Genomic DNA, 15835 nt, shown 5'->3' with positions numbered 1-15835 from the left:
GCGGCGCGCACACGCTGCACACAGCCCCGCACACCCCGCACACACCGCACACACAGCCCCGCGCACAGCCCGGCAGAGGAAACACACGCTGCACGCAGCCCCGCACACCGCGCACACCCCGCACACCGCACACACAGCCCTGCACACAGCCCCGCACACACCGCACACAGCCTTGCACAACCCGCACACCGCGCACACAGTCCTGCACACCCTGCACACACCGCACACAGCCCCGCACACAGCCCCGCACACCCCGCCCACACCGCAGAGCTCCGCACACCCCGCACACCCCACGCTCGGCCCTGCGCACCCCGCACAGAGCCCCGCACACCCCGCACACTCCGCACTCGGCACACACACTATACACAGCCCTGCACAAAGCACACAGCACACACACTGTACCCAACCCCGCACACAGCCCCGCACACCCGTCCCGCCCCGCACACGCACAAAGCCGCCCACCCAGAGTCCTCTCCTGCGACCCCGCGCCCGCACGCACACACGCGGACCCCGACAGACCCTACACGCATCCCTCAGCACGTCCCGCACACTGTGCACACTCCCTTCGCACACTCCCTTTGCACGCACCTTCCTACAGGCACCCTGAGCGTGCACCGCCCCGCACCTGCTCCCGCACCTCTGCGTGGCCCCGCACGCTTTGCACCCCCAGAGCCTTCCCGTGCACCCCTCCCCTCACACGCAGGTTCAGACCCGCAGCCCTTCCGCCCCCCAAGAACACCCGCACACACACCTACACCCACACCTACACCCACACACTCACGCACTCCACTTTTCCCCCACAAAGCAGCTCCCGCCCCTCCGCCGGCAGCGCTGGCCGTGCCCGGCCCGGGACAGGCCAAGCTGGAAGGAGCCGAGCCCTGCCCGGACCATCCCGGGATATTTAAGCCGAGCCGAGCCGTGCCAGCCGCCCGTCCCGCCCGTGGTGCTGAAGGGACAGCTCCGGCAGGGCCGGGCACCGAGCGGGCAGGCACCGGGCGGGGCTGGGACAGTCGGGAACTGTTCCTGAGGGTAGCCGCCTCCTCCTCCTCTCGCTGGGTTCAGCTGTAGCAGAGCGGGGAGGATCCCCCACCATCCTGAGTTTCTGACGGATCCCGGCACGCCAAGGGTTAACAGCGCCACAGGTGTGATGGGAATTCACCCGGACGAGGAGCGCCGCACAAAGAAACCAAACTTCTGGTGTTTTCTGCGGAATTGAAGGAATGGGGAAAAGGATGGTTTATGGGGAAAAGTGTCTTGAAAAGTTGAAGTGCTTGTTTGGGGAGCAAGGTTGGTTTGTAAAATGGAACTTTTGACTGGAGGTGCTTAGAGGGTGCCAGTGTATCACAGGGGACAATGTTTGATGAGAGGAATTCATAGCTCTGCCTGAAAGGTTTAGTTTTTATTCTCTTTCTTTGCCTTCTCTGAGGGAGAGCAAAGTAACAAATACAGCCCAGTGGAGGCTGCTCGTCACAGAACGGTGAATGCCCTTGATTTCACTGGGAAATTCCCCATCCTTTTTATTCTATGCATGTGAAAGAATAAAGTAAATATTTTTGGTCAGCTTTACGTGAGATGAAAGAAAGATCAGTGGTGGAGCTACACTGAGGGGGGTGGCAGGCAGATGTGATCAGCCTGCAAACCTCTCCTGCCTGAGAATGCATTTGCTCTAAGTGTGTAACTGCTCATTCTCCTACAGTTCTCTGTGTATTTATAGCTCTTCAGAGACAAACAGCTTCCACAAACTAATTGCAGAGTGTTGCCCAGAGCACCAGGTACACATTATTCCACACAGTGAAATGCATGGATACTCCCATGGATACCTAAAGTCTGCTGCTCTTTCACAGCTGCTCCATAAGCAAATAGATCTGTTGCAATGAGGCAACTGCAGAGACCAGCCTTGGAGCTGGCAATTGGAAATCTCCATGCACCGAGCCCTTGCCAGCCTCTGACAGTCTCCCTACAGCACACCTGCCATTACACATGGAAAACACAGGATGGAGGTGTCTAAGTCAACATTTTTAGTAGGGCATTAACAGAATACAAGAGAGGAGAGTGCAGAAATGCAGAAATGTGCCAGGGTTTGTTTTGTCCAGGTAGTTGCCTTCCAAGTGTTCAAGCTAATAAATACATTTAACTTCTTTTTTTCTCCTCGGTGCACTTTATTTGTAACTCACATGATTTACTGCAGAGGGACCTTTAGGTCTTCAAGACTAAATTACTAAGTTAATCAATGGTTTGATATAACTAGAATGAATCTGCTTTTGCGTCCATTGACACAACTCACAAATGCCAAGTCATCTCAAGCAGCAAATGACAAATTCACACACTGTGTGCAGCTGACAGAGAGCACAGGGCATTGATTGTAATGAGTTCATTGATTCTAAAAAGTTCAAAGTCACTAGATAACTCAAGATGGGGAATCTCCAACTAAAAGAAATGCTGTACCCTTTTCACTTTGGTTTGCCTCTTACAGAACAGCTTTGAAGTGGAGGCTAAATAAAGTCCACCGGAGACAGGAGCCAACCTTCAGCAGCAAGGGCAACGGGTTGTGATCATACAGCAAAGCACATCAGAAATAACCCACTGGTCTCACTGGAGTTACAGCTGTGAACAACTGACCTGAGAGGAGTGAGTCAGCCACTTTGGGGCTTCGCCAGAATCTCAAAAAACCTCACATTTCCCATGCCAGCTACAAGTGCCCAACCCTGCCCTGCCCACTGCGCAGCAGAGTCCCGGGCCAGGGTAAATTTAGCTTTGCAGCCTCAGCACAACCTCCCTGCTCCCACTGCAGCAGGAGCCGGGTAGCACACAGAGCTGCAGTGATGCTCTGCTGTCCCAACCATGGGTGTAAATTCAGGAAGCCCCAAGGATTTTCCAGCTTGGGCTGGACCTTGAGAGTGTGAAGCTAGAGCAAACCCTCTGGTTGTGCATCTGCTTGCAGTAGCTCGTGTGCTGTCCTTACTCTAACTTTTCCCCCTGCTAGCCAGGCTCCCTGCCAGGATTTGGGGGATACACAGCCCTGGGTGGTCCCCAGTACATCTTCATCCCTGACCTCTGTGTGATGGCTGACCAAAGGGCACTTGGCTGTCTTGGCTTTGTCCCAGTGCCCATCCCAACACGCCTGACGTGTCTCAGCTGGCACAGTTTGAGATGAAGGCCTGTTGTGAGGATACAGCTGCTCTCCCCTCCTGTGCTTGCCCAGCAGGCAGGTGAGATGGGCTTTGCCCCCTTCGCAGAGGCGAAACAGAATCTGGGCTTGTCTCAGTCCAGCAAGGCTGGGTTGGTGCTACTGGGACAGATTGTCAGCGGTGCTGCTTGTGTCAGGTGAGCTAGGAGCACATTGCAGGGGGTTTGGGGTGAGCACTGGCACTGGTGAAATTGTTTCCCACCTGATTGTGCTGGGAGGTGCTGTTTAGACTGCCCTTGGAAAGCACTGGATAAAACCCACCTCCACTGCCACTTGTCCCTTCTGCCTGCCACACTTTTGGACCCACGGCACGGACACAGGAGGACCTGGGGCTAAGGGAGACTCCCCCAGCCCTCCCAGGATCCTGCTGGGAAGTTCTGTGTGAGCATTTCCAACCCTGAGTAATACAGAAACCTGGCTCTCTTGCCATCAGGAGAGAGTAACAACATCACCATTAAGTCTTAGTGGATTTTAAAAAAAATCTACCCTTCTCTGGGACATTTGCTTAAAAATCTCTAACCCAGCACCAAAACTCCCCAAACCCTCTGTGCCATCGGGCCGGCATCTCTGACCTGGCTTTGTCGCTCCCTCTGCTGGTGACTGCTCCGTCCCCGTGCCAGCGCTGCTCCGGCGCTGCCGTTTTGGGGCCAAAACGAGCTATTTGTGGTCCCAAGGTCCGGGTCCTCGTCACAGTTCCCGTGTGACATTCGCAGATGTCAGCGCTTTGATGCTGCTGTCAATCCAGGAGGAGATAAGAGGCCAACGCTGTTCACAATCAAAGGCAATACAAAGGAGATGCCAAGTGCACTTCAGATCCTTTGAAAATAAAATAGCGAAGCAAATAAAAAACATCTGGGAATTGATGTTTGTTGTTTGTAATTACTTCCATGAGAGAGAAAATCTTTGTTCTCCCACTAGTCTTCCCTCAATCAAAGAATGAAATATTTAAACTATCTCCAGTCTCCTTTGGAGGATTTTAAATGGAGAATGGGCGCATTTTTATGTCTGAGAATATTCACTGGTCTGTTTTCATAAACAGATATGTGCCAAATTCCATATCTTCTGTCCTTTTTATTGGATGCCTTTTAGATTGAGTGCTCCGGAAATGTAGCGGCTGAAAGAAAAAGATAATTTTGCACAGAAGAATTTGTCTAATACAATGTTCACCGGCTCAAGAACAATGAAACACCATTTTGGCATTGGAGTGATTGAAAATTCTGTCTTTCAGATGTCTTTGCTTGTGGTTTTTGCAGAAGTTCAGGCAAGTAGCGGGCTGGGAATGCAGGGCTAGACATGCTCCTGCAGAGCCCCTGTTTAAACCCAGGGCCACACCAAGTGAACTTGACCCTCATTAAATGGAGGATCCTGAATGGATGTGGAATGAGTAACAGAGTGTTTTAAGGAGAAATCAGTGCTGTGGATCCCTAAATCACTGCACACGTTTACAGAGAAGATTTTGAAGTGATAACGAGCACCAGGTCAAGCCTTTGAGGAGTTAAGAGTGCCAGGACTTGGCAGAGGAGGCAGCTGACACACAAAGCAGCCCTCTAACACTGCCTGCTTTCATGCAGCCCTTCTCTCCCTGGAGCTGGGACCTAGGATCCTCTGAGGCAATCATGGGATTTCCTCCATGCCCACGTTTTGTGTGGTGCTCTCACCCTCCTGGTCACTACAGGCACCACAAACGCTGGGGAGAAATATTTAGAACCAGACTGAAACCAAAGCCCAGATGAGCAGATTTGGTGATTGAGGGAATCTGGTGGTCTGAGCAGGTTTGTGGGGCTCCATTTCACCCTGTTGTGACTCCAAGCAGTTTTTCACTGGAGTGGTACTGCCAGGTGAGACAGCATTGTGAGCAGGGGCTGGTAAATCCTTCCTCCTTCCTTCTACCTGCGCTGCTCCACATTTGAATATCAATACATCTTCCTTGGTGCTCTATACCCAGGTGCAACAGGCTAATAAAGGGCTTTTCAGATGACAAATCTTCCTGGGTTTCATCAGCTGATTGCCATCTGGGAGAAGTCTGACAAAGGCTTTAAATTTGCCACTGTTTTGCCTTTTCCCAGCTGCAGAGGCTTGCGGAGGGGAAATGCGGGGAGGCAGGAAGGAGAGGCTCTGCAGAAAAAAAACATTCTCAGGGCCCAGATCTGCTAGTATCAGAGTGGAGATAAAGATTTTCGAGAATACAATAGGAGGGAGTTTGTCTTTCTGAGTGAAATAACTTAGTCTCAGCCTAGGTGATACTTGGCCTGGCTGTCACAAAGCAGATACCTCAGGGATCAGGTTGCAACAAGAATTAGAACTTGAGCATGTTTGCAACGAGGGCTTGGTGATCAGTCAAGTGTTACGTGTTTAAAAATCAGCTTTCTTATATTTTATACTTGCAATGAGGAAATTCTTAGGATTTGTGCTCTCTGGATTCAAGAGAGGATTAGCTGGGAAGCAGGGAGAGATGTGATTCTAGTTCTGAATGTTCTCCAATGTTTTGACATACATAAGATAATCTGTGAGCTGTTATTTATTTTCAGCAGCCTTTTAGAAGGAATCCCCACAACTAAAGCAAAACCAGGCAGGCAGAGGCTTCGAGGGGCTGTTAAACTCTTGTCAGGATCAGTTGCAAACTTTTTTTCCTCCCTAATGCCTCACCTCTCTCGGTGCAGTGACTCATGTGGAAAGGCTCAGGCAATTTACTGGAAGTACAATCACTGCCCTCTCATCACCACTGACTGTGTCTGTCCTTCTGCTTGCAGAGTGTGCTCACAGCTCAGAGGAGCTGCAGGAAATGAAAGCTGACAATGGCTGCAGCTCGCCGCAGAGGCGGAGGAGGTGACAAGGTGAAATAGCTGCATCTCAGCTTCACTCCCAATTTTTGAAACCAGAAAGGTTTTCATGCCATAGATCAAACAGCAGCTGCTAAGCCTTTGGAAGAGTGATGTATCAAGGAAGGGGAGGAAAATGAAGGGTTTGTTGGTGGTTATTTCATCATTTCTAGCACAAAACAAGCTAGAAAAATGCTGGTTAGCATGGGAGAGCAGAGTGATGGTGTCTGTGTGCAGGTGGATGGAAACTCCTCGGGCTGGCGAGATGCTCAGCAACCTGGGCCCCACTGAGGCAAGGGGCTGGCTCAGCTGTGACACTTGGAGGGATTCACCATGGGCCTGCTGGCTCATTAAGGCCTGGGGCAACACCTGATAGATGATGGAAAGTCCCAGCCCAAGGTACCCATGGGCTCCAGGGTCAGGCCCAGAGTGCGGGATGAGAGCACCAGGCTGGAGACAAAACCACCTGGTTCCCTCCTTCCTTTCTGCTCTCATTTCCTGCAAGTGCCTTGGTTCCCTTTTTACACTTTTTATATTGGATCTTTTTATACTTGGATCTTTATAAGTGCTTTTTAAGACCCCAAAACTCTTGCAATAATGGGATGGTGCAGTAGAAACATCCAGATCTCCACAGGCTGTTGCCTTGTGCTCTGCTAAAACCAGAGGTTTGGCTACTGATGTCCATATAGCTTGAAGAAATAACATGATAAATTGCATCTGGCTTTGGCAAGAGGGTCTTGGACAGACTGTGGGACTGCAGGACCAGCAAATCTGGGCATCAGGCTAATTTCTGTCACGCTTTCCTCAGGCAGTATTGATGCACAATAACTCAGCTGCCAAATAAAGTGATACCATCAGCTTCCAATTCTTCAACTTCTAGACCAGAGCCTTTCTTTCAGAAAATAATCCCTCTCCAGCCTTTCATGTCTGGAGCTGGTACCTGCCACCATGCATACAAAATCAGGGCTGGGAGGTGTGCTCTTCTGTCTGAGCTGGCTCTGGATGGACATGCTGAGTTAAAATGCTTTATAAATCTCTCTTTAATTGCAATGAAAGAAACACCCCTCTGCTTTCCTGCACAGACTCTTCTAGCTGCATTCTGGGCTGCCTGTAGCCTCAGAAATTCCCTTTCCCCACCAGAACTCAGAGTTACTGCTCCTTTCCTCTTGTTTTATTTTCCTCACACTCTCCAGAAAAAGGCTGAATGTTTGCTCTCCGTGTTCCTCAGTCCTGCCAGCAAACACCTGTGGCTGCTGAGCATTCAAGGACCTGGACAGCCCACAAGGGTTGAATAAGCAAGCTCTTAGACAAGGGACTCAGCGATGCAGTGCAGAAAGTCACTGCTGATAAGGGCTGCACTTGTAGCAGGTATTTCTGTGCTGGGAAAACAGCCCTTGGGGCATGGGGGAAATTAGAGATGCCATAGACAAGGGGCCAGGGTCACAGCACAGCTGCTTAGTGTGAGTGGAGAGAAGATCTGTGCTGCTGTTTCCACCAGGAGATGTTCAGGGGGGCAAAGAAATAGGGGGAGAAGGGGAATTATTAATTAAATAGTTAAGGACTGCCCTCCTCCTGCCCTTCTTCACCAGAGCTGCCTTCTAGCACTGAGGAAGTAGCTAAACACCCAGCATCAAATTTGGTAGGTTTGGGGGGTTTTTGTGCAGGGGTGGAAAAGAAAGAAAACAGGGATTGAAATAAAAAGTACCAAGCTGCAAAGTGAGTATGGGACAGATGCAGCCTGTGTGACTTTCTTCCTTTTTAGAACTTTCCTGAAAGTTTTTGTCACTGCATTGGCAACAAGTCCTTGTCCTTTCCTCCCCATTTCCTGCCTCCAGGCAGGACCCAGGCTGGTATTAATTGTCACTTGCTGAGGCTGGCAATGTCCCCAGGCTGCTGCTGCGCTGGTGAGATGTCACTGAGGCTGATGAGGGAGCTCAGCAGCCTGTGGGGGAATTGCTGGGGTGTGTGGGGATTGCCAGGGCTGTCAGGGAATTGCTGGGGTGTGTGGGGATTGCCAGGGCTGTCAGGGACACCCAGGAGCAGCTCTGGTCACGCATCAGCAGATGCTCCACAGGAGATCTGTGAAACTGCCAGAGGGGCCCTCGGCCCTGGGAGCTCTGGCACAGCTCAAGCATGAAGAATTATGAGCCTGACTTTCCCCTTGTTGATCTGGGGATGAACCAGAGCGTTTCTGAGCTCTGCAGATCCACTCCAAATGAGGAGAACTGGTGGGAAAGGGAGAGCCCACGTGGGATGTTGTCACTTCTGTCAGCTTTGCCTCCTGAGACACATCTCTCTTTCCCAGGTATCCCTTCCTGGTCTGTGTGAGCCACACAAGCAGCAACTGCTGCTTTATCTGCAGATCCTGACTAGGACAGTCCCTACCCCATCCCACAGCAATGTTCTCTCTGGAACATTCCAGCTGGATCCTCTGCAGAACTTGGCCACAGCAAAAATGCTGATCTGCGTCACAGACATATTTTATGAAAAATCCTTTCGTTAGGATCTTTTCTCCCGAGAAGCTCAGAGGCTTCAGAAAATAAATGTAAACAATGGTTATCTGCTGCTGTGGAATGCAACAGGTGCATCTTTGATTGGTCTCATGTGGTTGTTTTTAATTAATGGCCAATCACAGTCCAGCTGTCTCTGACTCTCATCAGTCACAAGATTTTATTATCATTCCATTCCTTTCCATTCCTTGCTAGCCTTCTGATGAAATCCTTTCTTCTATTCTTTTAGCGTAGTTTTAATATATCATTTTCTTTGAATATAATATATATCATAAAATAATAAATCAGCCTTCTGAAACATGGAGTCAAGATTCTCATCTCTTCCCATGTCAGGGTTGCCTGGAAATTCCTACAGAGCTTGTCCCTGAGGCTGGGCAGTGAAATTCTGGTGGGGGGATCCTCCAGTGCTGCACCCCCAGCTGCTGCAGCCCCTTCCCTTCAAAATACCCTGGGCAGGAGCTTGTCTTTGTTTATTGTCTTTATCAGTTCTCCCCCCAGGTCATGAACAGGAAAGCTGATAGAAACGTGGAAAAGGATTAATTTGTTCCCTTTGATCCCCTCAGTGCCAGCACATGATGCCTCCCTGCAAGCCTGGTGTGCCAGGCCTGCTCCAGAGAGTTTAATTGATCATTGTAATTGCAAGGCTTAATTTTTTTTCTGGAGTTTTCCCTCATGGGACAGATGAGGGTCACAGACTTGGAGGGCATCTCATTCTCCATAAAACTCTGCAAAACAGCTATAAACAGCCAGCCCTGAAGTTTTGCTTCCAGCAGGGCTCTGTAGATTCCCAGACCTCTCTTGCTCTTCTGCCCCCTTCACCCTTGGCTGTGTTTTGGCTGGAGGAGGCAGCAGATAAAGCCCTGAAGGCAGCAGCAGAGCTGGGGATGTGTCAGGAGAGATTGGGCTCTCTTGGTGCAGATGGCAAAGGAGTGAGATCAGCTGCTGGCAGGAGCTGGGGGAGATGTGTCCAGGAGCCAGGGCATAATCTCTGTCTCTGCCTGATTTTTGTGGCATCTCTTTATTTATTTGTACTTGCAATGTTTTTGCCCTGTTTGTCTGTGGTCTTTTCTGGGGAACAATGAAATTGTGGGGTGTTTCTGCAGCAGGGGCTGTGGATGCAGCTGGTGGCCATATAAGTACAAAGTATTACCCTTATAAATCATTTCGTCACTTTTCCTCCATGAAAAATGATCTGTCTTTATCAGCACCCAAAAAAAAGCACAAACAGAAAGGACAATTTCTTTCAAATGCTGCTCAGCATTATCAGATGGATGACACAGAGATCCCTGCAGGCCTGGCTTTGTCTGGCTTTGTGCCTGTTTTGCTGAAGGCATGGCCATGAGAGCAAAGTGTGTTGAAGCCTTGGGTTATATCATAACACCCAGAATTTGGGTCGACTCTCTTGTCCCAGTGGGGATGGGTTTATTCCAGGCCAGAGGAAGTCTCACCATCTCCAGCTTTCCTGACTTGCCATTAAGATCCCTTCCATTTCCAAAACATGTTTTCTGTTCTTTTTGGAGGGGAAAAGGTACCATTTGGCACCATTCTGTGTTCCCAATGAGCCCTTTGCTACAAGAACAGGATGGTTTCCCATGAGTGCTCTTGACAGTCTGGGAAAACGCTGCAAACTTCTTAACAGGTTCATGAATGTCAGCTTTATGGCATCGTGTGTTGTGGTTTCCTACACCCACCTCTTCCTCACACATGCTTGAAACTGTGAGTAGAAAGAAGTGTTGGGAATGGCCAATTTGAGCACTGAGAAATGGCTGGAGCAAAGCTGCAACCTTCAGAGGTCTCATCCAAAGGCAAGGATGGATCAGGGCTGACTTCTTATTAAGAGATCTCTCCTCAGTGAAAAGCACTGGCAAGGCAGGACCATCTTTGCCTTTTCCATCAGGAGTGTGTTCTGTCTTATATGTGAGGAATAAAGGAGTGATTAGGGGGCAGCAGTAATTGCATTTTTGGAATAAGTTCCTGTTCAGATTTAACACTGTGACATTGTGCTGTTTATGATGCGTGAAATTAAAACAAAGTAAAAATAACAACTTTGACTCTGCTGGGGCCTGGTCAAGGAGTCACAGATATGTTGTGCTCCAAGGAAGAGGCTGGAAAAGAGAAGAGGGTGCAAGGGATGAGTGGGTTGTTTTGTAAGACAACTAAAAAGGGGGAGAAAAGAAAGCAATAAAGCAGAGAAAAGCCAGAGGCTACCCATGCATATCCCCAGGCACTCTTCATTCCAAGCTTATCAAAATTTCTAGATTCACTCAGTTCCTTTTGTTTGGAGTCCAGCTGCATTCCTGGAGCATGGTGGAGGAGCCATGTGCTTTTATGTGCCTCCCCAAGCCATTGCCCTTCTCTGACACACAGCATCACTCTGGGGGTCTGTCTGGGGAGCCTGGAGCTGGCAGGGGTAGAGCTGAGCAAACATCTCCAAGCTGGTGAAGGGAATTCCTGGCAACACCTGGCAAGTTGAATCTTATCACACTGTTCTGCATGCCAGGGACCTTCACCTTGCATTAGCCCTCAAAATAGAAAGCAGTCTTTTCCCCAGAGCCAAAATCACACAGACCTCAACAGTGTCCTCAAGCCCTTGCTCATGGCAGGTGCCTGGATTGGCAGGGGAGGAAGAATGAGATTGATCTGCCCAGGGAGACATGTTTCAGCAGGGATTTCCTTGGTTGATTTATTGGCAAATCTGGTATCATTCTTACCCAGCTCCTGGAAAGAAACATCCCTTCCCACCCCTAACATCCACATTCCCCACGTGCCCAGCTGAGGACTGGCGCTCATGCACACCCTAGTCTTGGGCAAACACAATTTCTAAGGCAACATTCAGGTGCCCAGATTACTGAAGACAGATTCTGATGTGCAGCAAAGATGATCAGACCTACAGAGCCTGTTGTGCACCCTAAGCTGTAGGGCCAGAAGGTCTTTGATGGGCTGGGCTGCGGGCAGCAATGTGGCTGGTGATGGGAATGACCACCCCTTCCACTCTGAGGACACATGGCCATCTCCCTGGAAATGGGGAGGAAATGATCCTTGGCTGAATCAGAAGCTCAAGGGGGAATGGTCTGTGGGAGAGCCCCAGCTGTGGTCTCTAGTAAAGAGCTCGTCTGGTGATTTCCACTGAAGAAATGTCAATATCATCCAGAATCTGCAGCTTGGTGATGGATGAGAGATTCTTCTGCCGATGCTTGTACTGCAGAACTTTGTTTTCATTGATGAAAACGTGGAAATAGTCCTGGTCAGAGTAGATTTCCACCTGAAAGAGAGACTGTCTTATGTTCATGTGGCCTTACTGGACCTTGCTTCCATCACATCAGGGAGCTGCTGGATCTGTCCACCCACCTGAAATCCTGCCAGAGCTGACAGACCCACTGCTCACCCCACTCTGGGCAAAAAGAGGGAATAACTGAGTTTCTCCTTTCATGATAACAAAATCTGGTGGTATTGCAAAGCCTAAATTGAAAACAAATGCAGCATCCAGGGATTACTGCTGGAGCTCTGCATGGCTGTGCCAGAGCTGGGTATAAATCACCAGGATTTAACAGGATTACTGACAGGAGACAAAGCCAGAGGGGGGATGTTGCTGGGTATGGTGTTGGCAGGAAAGGCAATGGGGAGCACCCCAGTATTGGCTGGGTTATTCCTGTTACACCTGAGGTGACAGAGTTACCTGAAAGGGCTCCTTTGCTTTGAAGGGGAAGGTGCTGTTAACCTCTTCCTGCCCCCAGTGGCTGTTGAGGAAGGAGTTGCAGACAATTCTGGAGCTGGAGAGGCGAGGGTTAAAGTGGAGAGCGATTTGGTCTCCGGGATCACAGAGCAAATTAATCTCAAACCTAAGACAGAGAGAGAAAAGGTGGGAACGATGCTTCTGGCCCTTGTGAGGCAGGGAAGCTGGGAGCAGAGCATTCCTTACATGCCTGAACTGGAACTGGTCTCACCCTTGACCACGATGCTCCATCCAGGACAGATTCCCTCGAGGTGCAGAGCCTCAAACTGCAGACAAGGAGGAGGACACAGCAAGGTGGCAGAGATGCACTGCCCCACTCAGCCCTGACACGTCTTTCTCACATTTTCATTGTCATCTTCTTTCTCTCCCCTTCCCACACAGGCACATTCTCTATCCCAGTCTTTTTCTCACTCCTAAATGATCTCAGAGACTCTAAACTGATAAGAAATCAAGTCTCTATGACACCCAGTTGATGAGGTGGGATTTGCTGTCCCCGAGGTCTTTTGTAAAGAGCTGAGCGGGATCAGAAAGCAAAAAATAAAAGAAGAACTTGAATGCCTTCATTGTTGTCAGGACACAAAGATGTTCTGCTTCTCTCTGCACCTGAGCAATACAAAATCTGAAGCAGAAAACTTTGTGATGCTTTGAAGCAGAGGAACAGGTGTAAAGTGACATCCAGTCTGAGCTCATCCAGTGTTACACGGCTGATTGTTCCCAAAAGTTCCTGCCTGAGCCCCTGTTCCATGTGCTCTCCCCATTTCCAAGGTTAAATTTGCATAAAATGAGCTGGAAAATGTTCCTTTTTGAATAATTCATAGTTTTTATTAAATAACTCATTTTAATAATAAGTTCTTGTCATTTCACCCCACTTTTTTTTTTAGTACTCTAATGATCTTGCACTTCTGAGTATCCCCTCTTGCAAACTTATTGCTCACATTAGGAAAATTTCCCCAGCCTTGACATCTCCACTTCCAGTTGTGTGCCTCTTTCTCCTTCCTGTAGCTCAGGACTTCAACTCCCCTGTTTCTTTCTCTGTCACAAGTTCTATTTCCAATGATTTTTTTGGGGTATGCGTGTTTTTGGGCAGGAGCTGAGACATTTAGGCAGGAGTTAGCAATGACCAACCTCATCCCCTCGTGCCTGGCTACTTTAGGAGGGCAGCTTTGGGACCCCACACGTGGGCACTGAAAGGCTCTGACAGAGTTCACCCTGTGAGGCACAGACAGCTGCTGGAGCTGATGAGTTCTGGATTCAAAGAGCCCCTGGCAGCACCCAGGTTCACCTTGCCTCGACCTTTAGTTTATAATCAGTACACCAACCCCAGCAAGAGACACAGCAAGCACAGCAAAGAGCTGTTCCCTCTGCTGCTGGATGAAAATCTGTCCAATTGAGCATCACAAAACTCACTTTTGCAGTAGGCTGGACCAGACTGACATAGAGGAGCAATAACCCCCATGTTATTCAGGATTTCTACCTGTCTGACCCTTCTCTTCCACTTTCCTTTACCCACTGTCACACCTACGCTTGTCACTGTCACATTTTCTGGAAAAATCCCTTCACCAGGATTTCTTCTCCTGGGAAGCTGAGAAGTCTCAGAGAGAAATGAAAACAATAATTATCTGATTGCTTCTCCTGTGTTTGCTGCTTTGGGACGTGGTCTGGAGGTTGTTTACCAACTGGTCATTGATTGGTTTCATGGGAATTGTTTTAACGAATTGTTTACCAACTGGTCACCGTTTGACTGGTTTCATGGGAATTGTTTTAACTTAATGACCAATCTCATCCAGCTGTGTTGAGGCTCTGGCGAGCCACGGGTTTTTCATTACAAGGAGGAGGACACAGCAAGGTGGCAGAGATGCACTGCCCCACTCAGCCCTGACACGTCTTTCTCACATTTTCATTGTCATCTTCTTTCTCTCCCCTTCCCACACAGGCACATTCTCTATCCCAGTCTTTTTCTCACTCCTAAATGATCTCAGAGACTCTAAACTGATAAGAAATCAAGTCTCTATGACACCCAGTTGATGAGGTGGGATTTGCTGTCCCCGAGGTCTTTTGTAAAGAGCTGAGCGGGATCAGAAAGCAAAAAATAAAAGAAGAACTTGAATGCCTTCATTGTTGTCAGGACACAAAGATGTTCTGCTTCTCTCTGCACCTGAGCAATACAAAATCTGAAGCAGAAAACTTTGTGATGCTTTGAAGCAGAGGAACAGGTGTAAAGTGACATCCAGTCTGAGCTCATCCAGTGTTACACGGCTGATTGTTCCCAAAAGTTCCTGCCTGAGCCCCTGTTCCATGTGCTCTCCCCATTTCCAAGGTTAAATTTGCATAAAATGAGCTGGAAAATGTTCCTTTTTGAATAATTCATAGTTTTTATTAAATAACTCATTTTAATAATAAGTTCTTGTCATTTCACCCCACTTTTTTTTTTAGTACTCTAATGATCTTGCACTTCTGAGTATCCCCTCTTGCAAACTTATTGCTCACATTAGGAAAATTTCCCCAGCCTTGACATCTCCACTTCCAGTTGTGTGCCTCTTTCTCCTTCCTGTAGCTCAGGACTTCAACTCCCCTGTTTCTTTCTCTGTCACAAGTTCTATTTCCAATGATTTTTTTGGGGTATGCGTGTTTTTGGGCAGGAGCTGAGACATTTAGGCAGGAGTTAGCAATGACCAACCTCATCCCCTCGTGCCTGGCTACTTTAGGAGGGCAGCTTTGGGACCCCACACGTGGGCACTGAAAGGCTCTGACAGAGTTCACCCTGTGAGGCACAGACAGCTGCTGGAGCTGATGAGTTCTGGATTCAAAGAGCCCCTGGCAGCACCCAGGTTCACCTTGCCTCGACCTTTAGTTTATAATCAGTACACCAACCCCAGCAAGAGACACAGCAAGCACAGCAAAGAGCTGTTCCCTCTGCTGCTGGATGAAAATCTGTCCAATTGAGCATCACAAAACTCACTTTTGCAGTAGGCTGGACCAGACTGACATAGAGGAGCAATAACCCCCATGTTATTCAGGATTTCTACCTGTCTGACCCTTCTCTTCCACTTTCCTTTACCCACTGTCACACCTACGCTTGTCACTGTCACATTTTCTGGAAAAATCCCTTCACCAGGATTTCTTCTCCTGGGAAGCTGAGAAGTCTCAGAGAGAAATGAAAACAATAATTATCTGATTGCTTCTCCTGTGTTTGCTGCTTTGGGACGTGGTCTGGAGGTTGTTTACCAACTGGTCATTGATTGGTTTCATGGGAATTGTTTTAACGAATTGTTTACCAACTGGTCACCGTTTGACTGGTTTCATGGGAATTGTTTTAACTTAATGACCAATCTCATCCAGCTGTGTTGAGGCTCTGGCGAGCCACGAGTTTTTCATTATCATTCTTGTTAAGCCTCCTGTCTGTATCCTTTCTCTTTTAGTATAGCTTTAGTATATCATTCTATAAGATAATATAATGTAATTAGTATAATATATGAATGTATAATATGTGAATATGATGTATAATATATGTATAATATGATGTATAATATATGAATGTAATTAATGTAATATAATATAATGTGATATGATATGATATATATGCTAT

The 15835-nt window shown here is 48.5% G+C and overlaps 1 protein-coding gene across 1 annotated transcript in view; it reads right to left on the bottom strand.

Annotated features, from left to right (window-relative positions):
- Positions 1-11613: 11613 nt before the first annotated feature.
- GRIFIN (galectin-related inter-fiber protein) overlaps positions 11614-15835 on the bottom strand; it is a 25002-nt gene continuing 20780 nt past the window's right edge. The window contains exons 2-4 of the mRNA XM_031056561.1: positions 12436-12515; positions 12193-12355; positions 11614-11778 (exon numbers count right to left, since the gene is read on the bottom strand). Of these exons, the coding sequence (XP_030912421.1) occupies positions 11614-11778; positions 12193-12355; positions 12436-12515 (408 nt within the window). The remainder of the gene's footprint in view (positions 11779-12192; positions 12356-12435; positions 12516-15835) is intronic.

Source organism: Geospiza fortis, unplaced genomic scaffold, assembly GCF_000277835.1.
Source record: "Geospiza fortis unplaced genomic scaffold, GeoFor_1.0 scaffold237, whole genome shotgun sequence".
Lineage (NCBI taxonomy): Eukaryota > Metazoa > Chordata > Aves > Passeriformes > Thraupidae > Geospiza > Geospiza fortis.
This window is presented reverse-complemented; position numbering and strand designations above follow the sequence as displayed.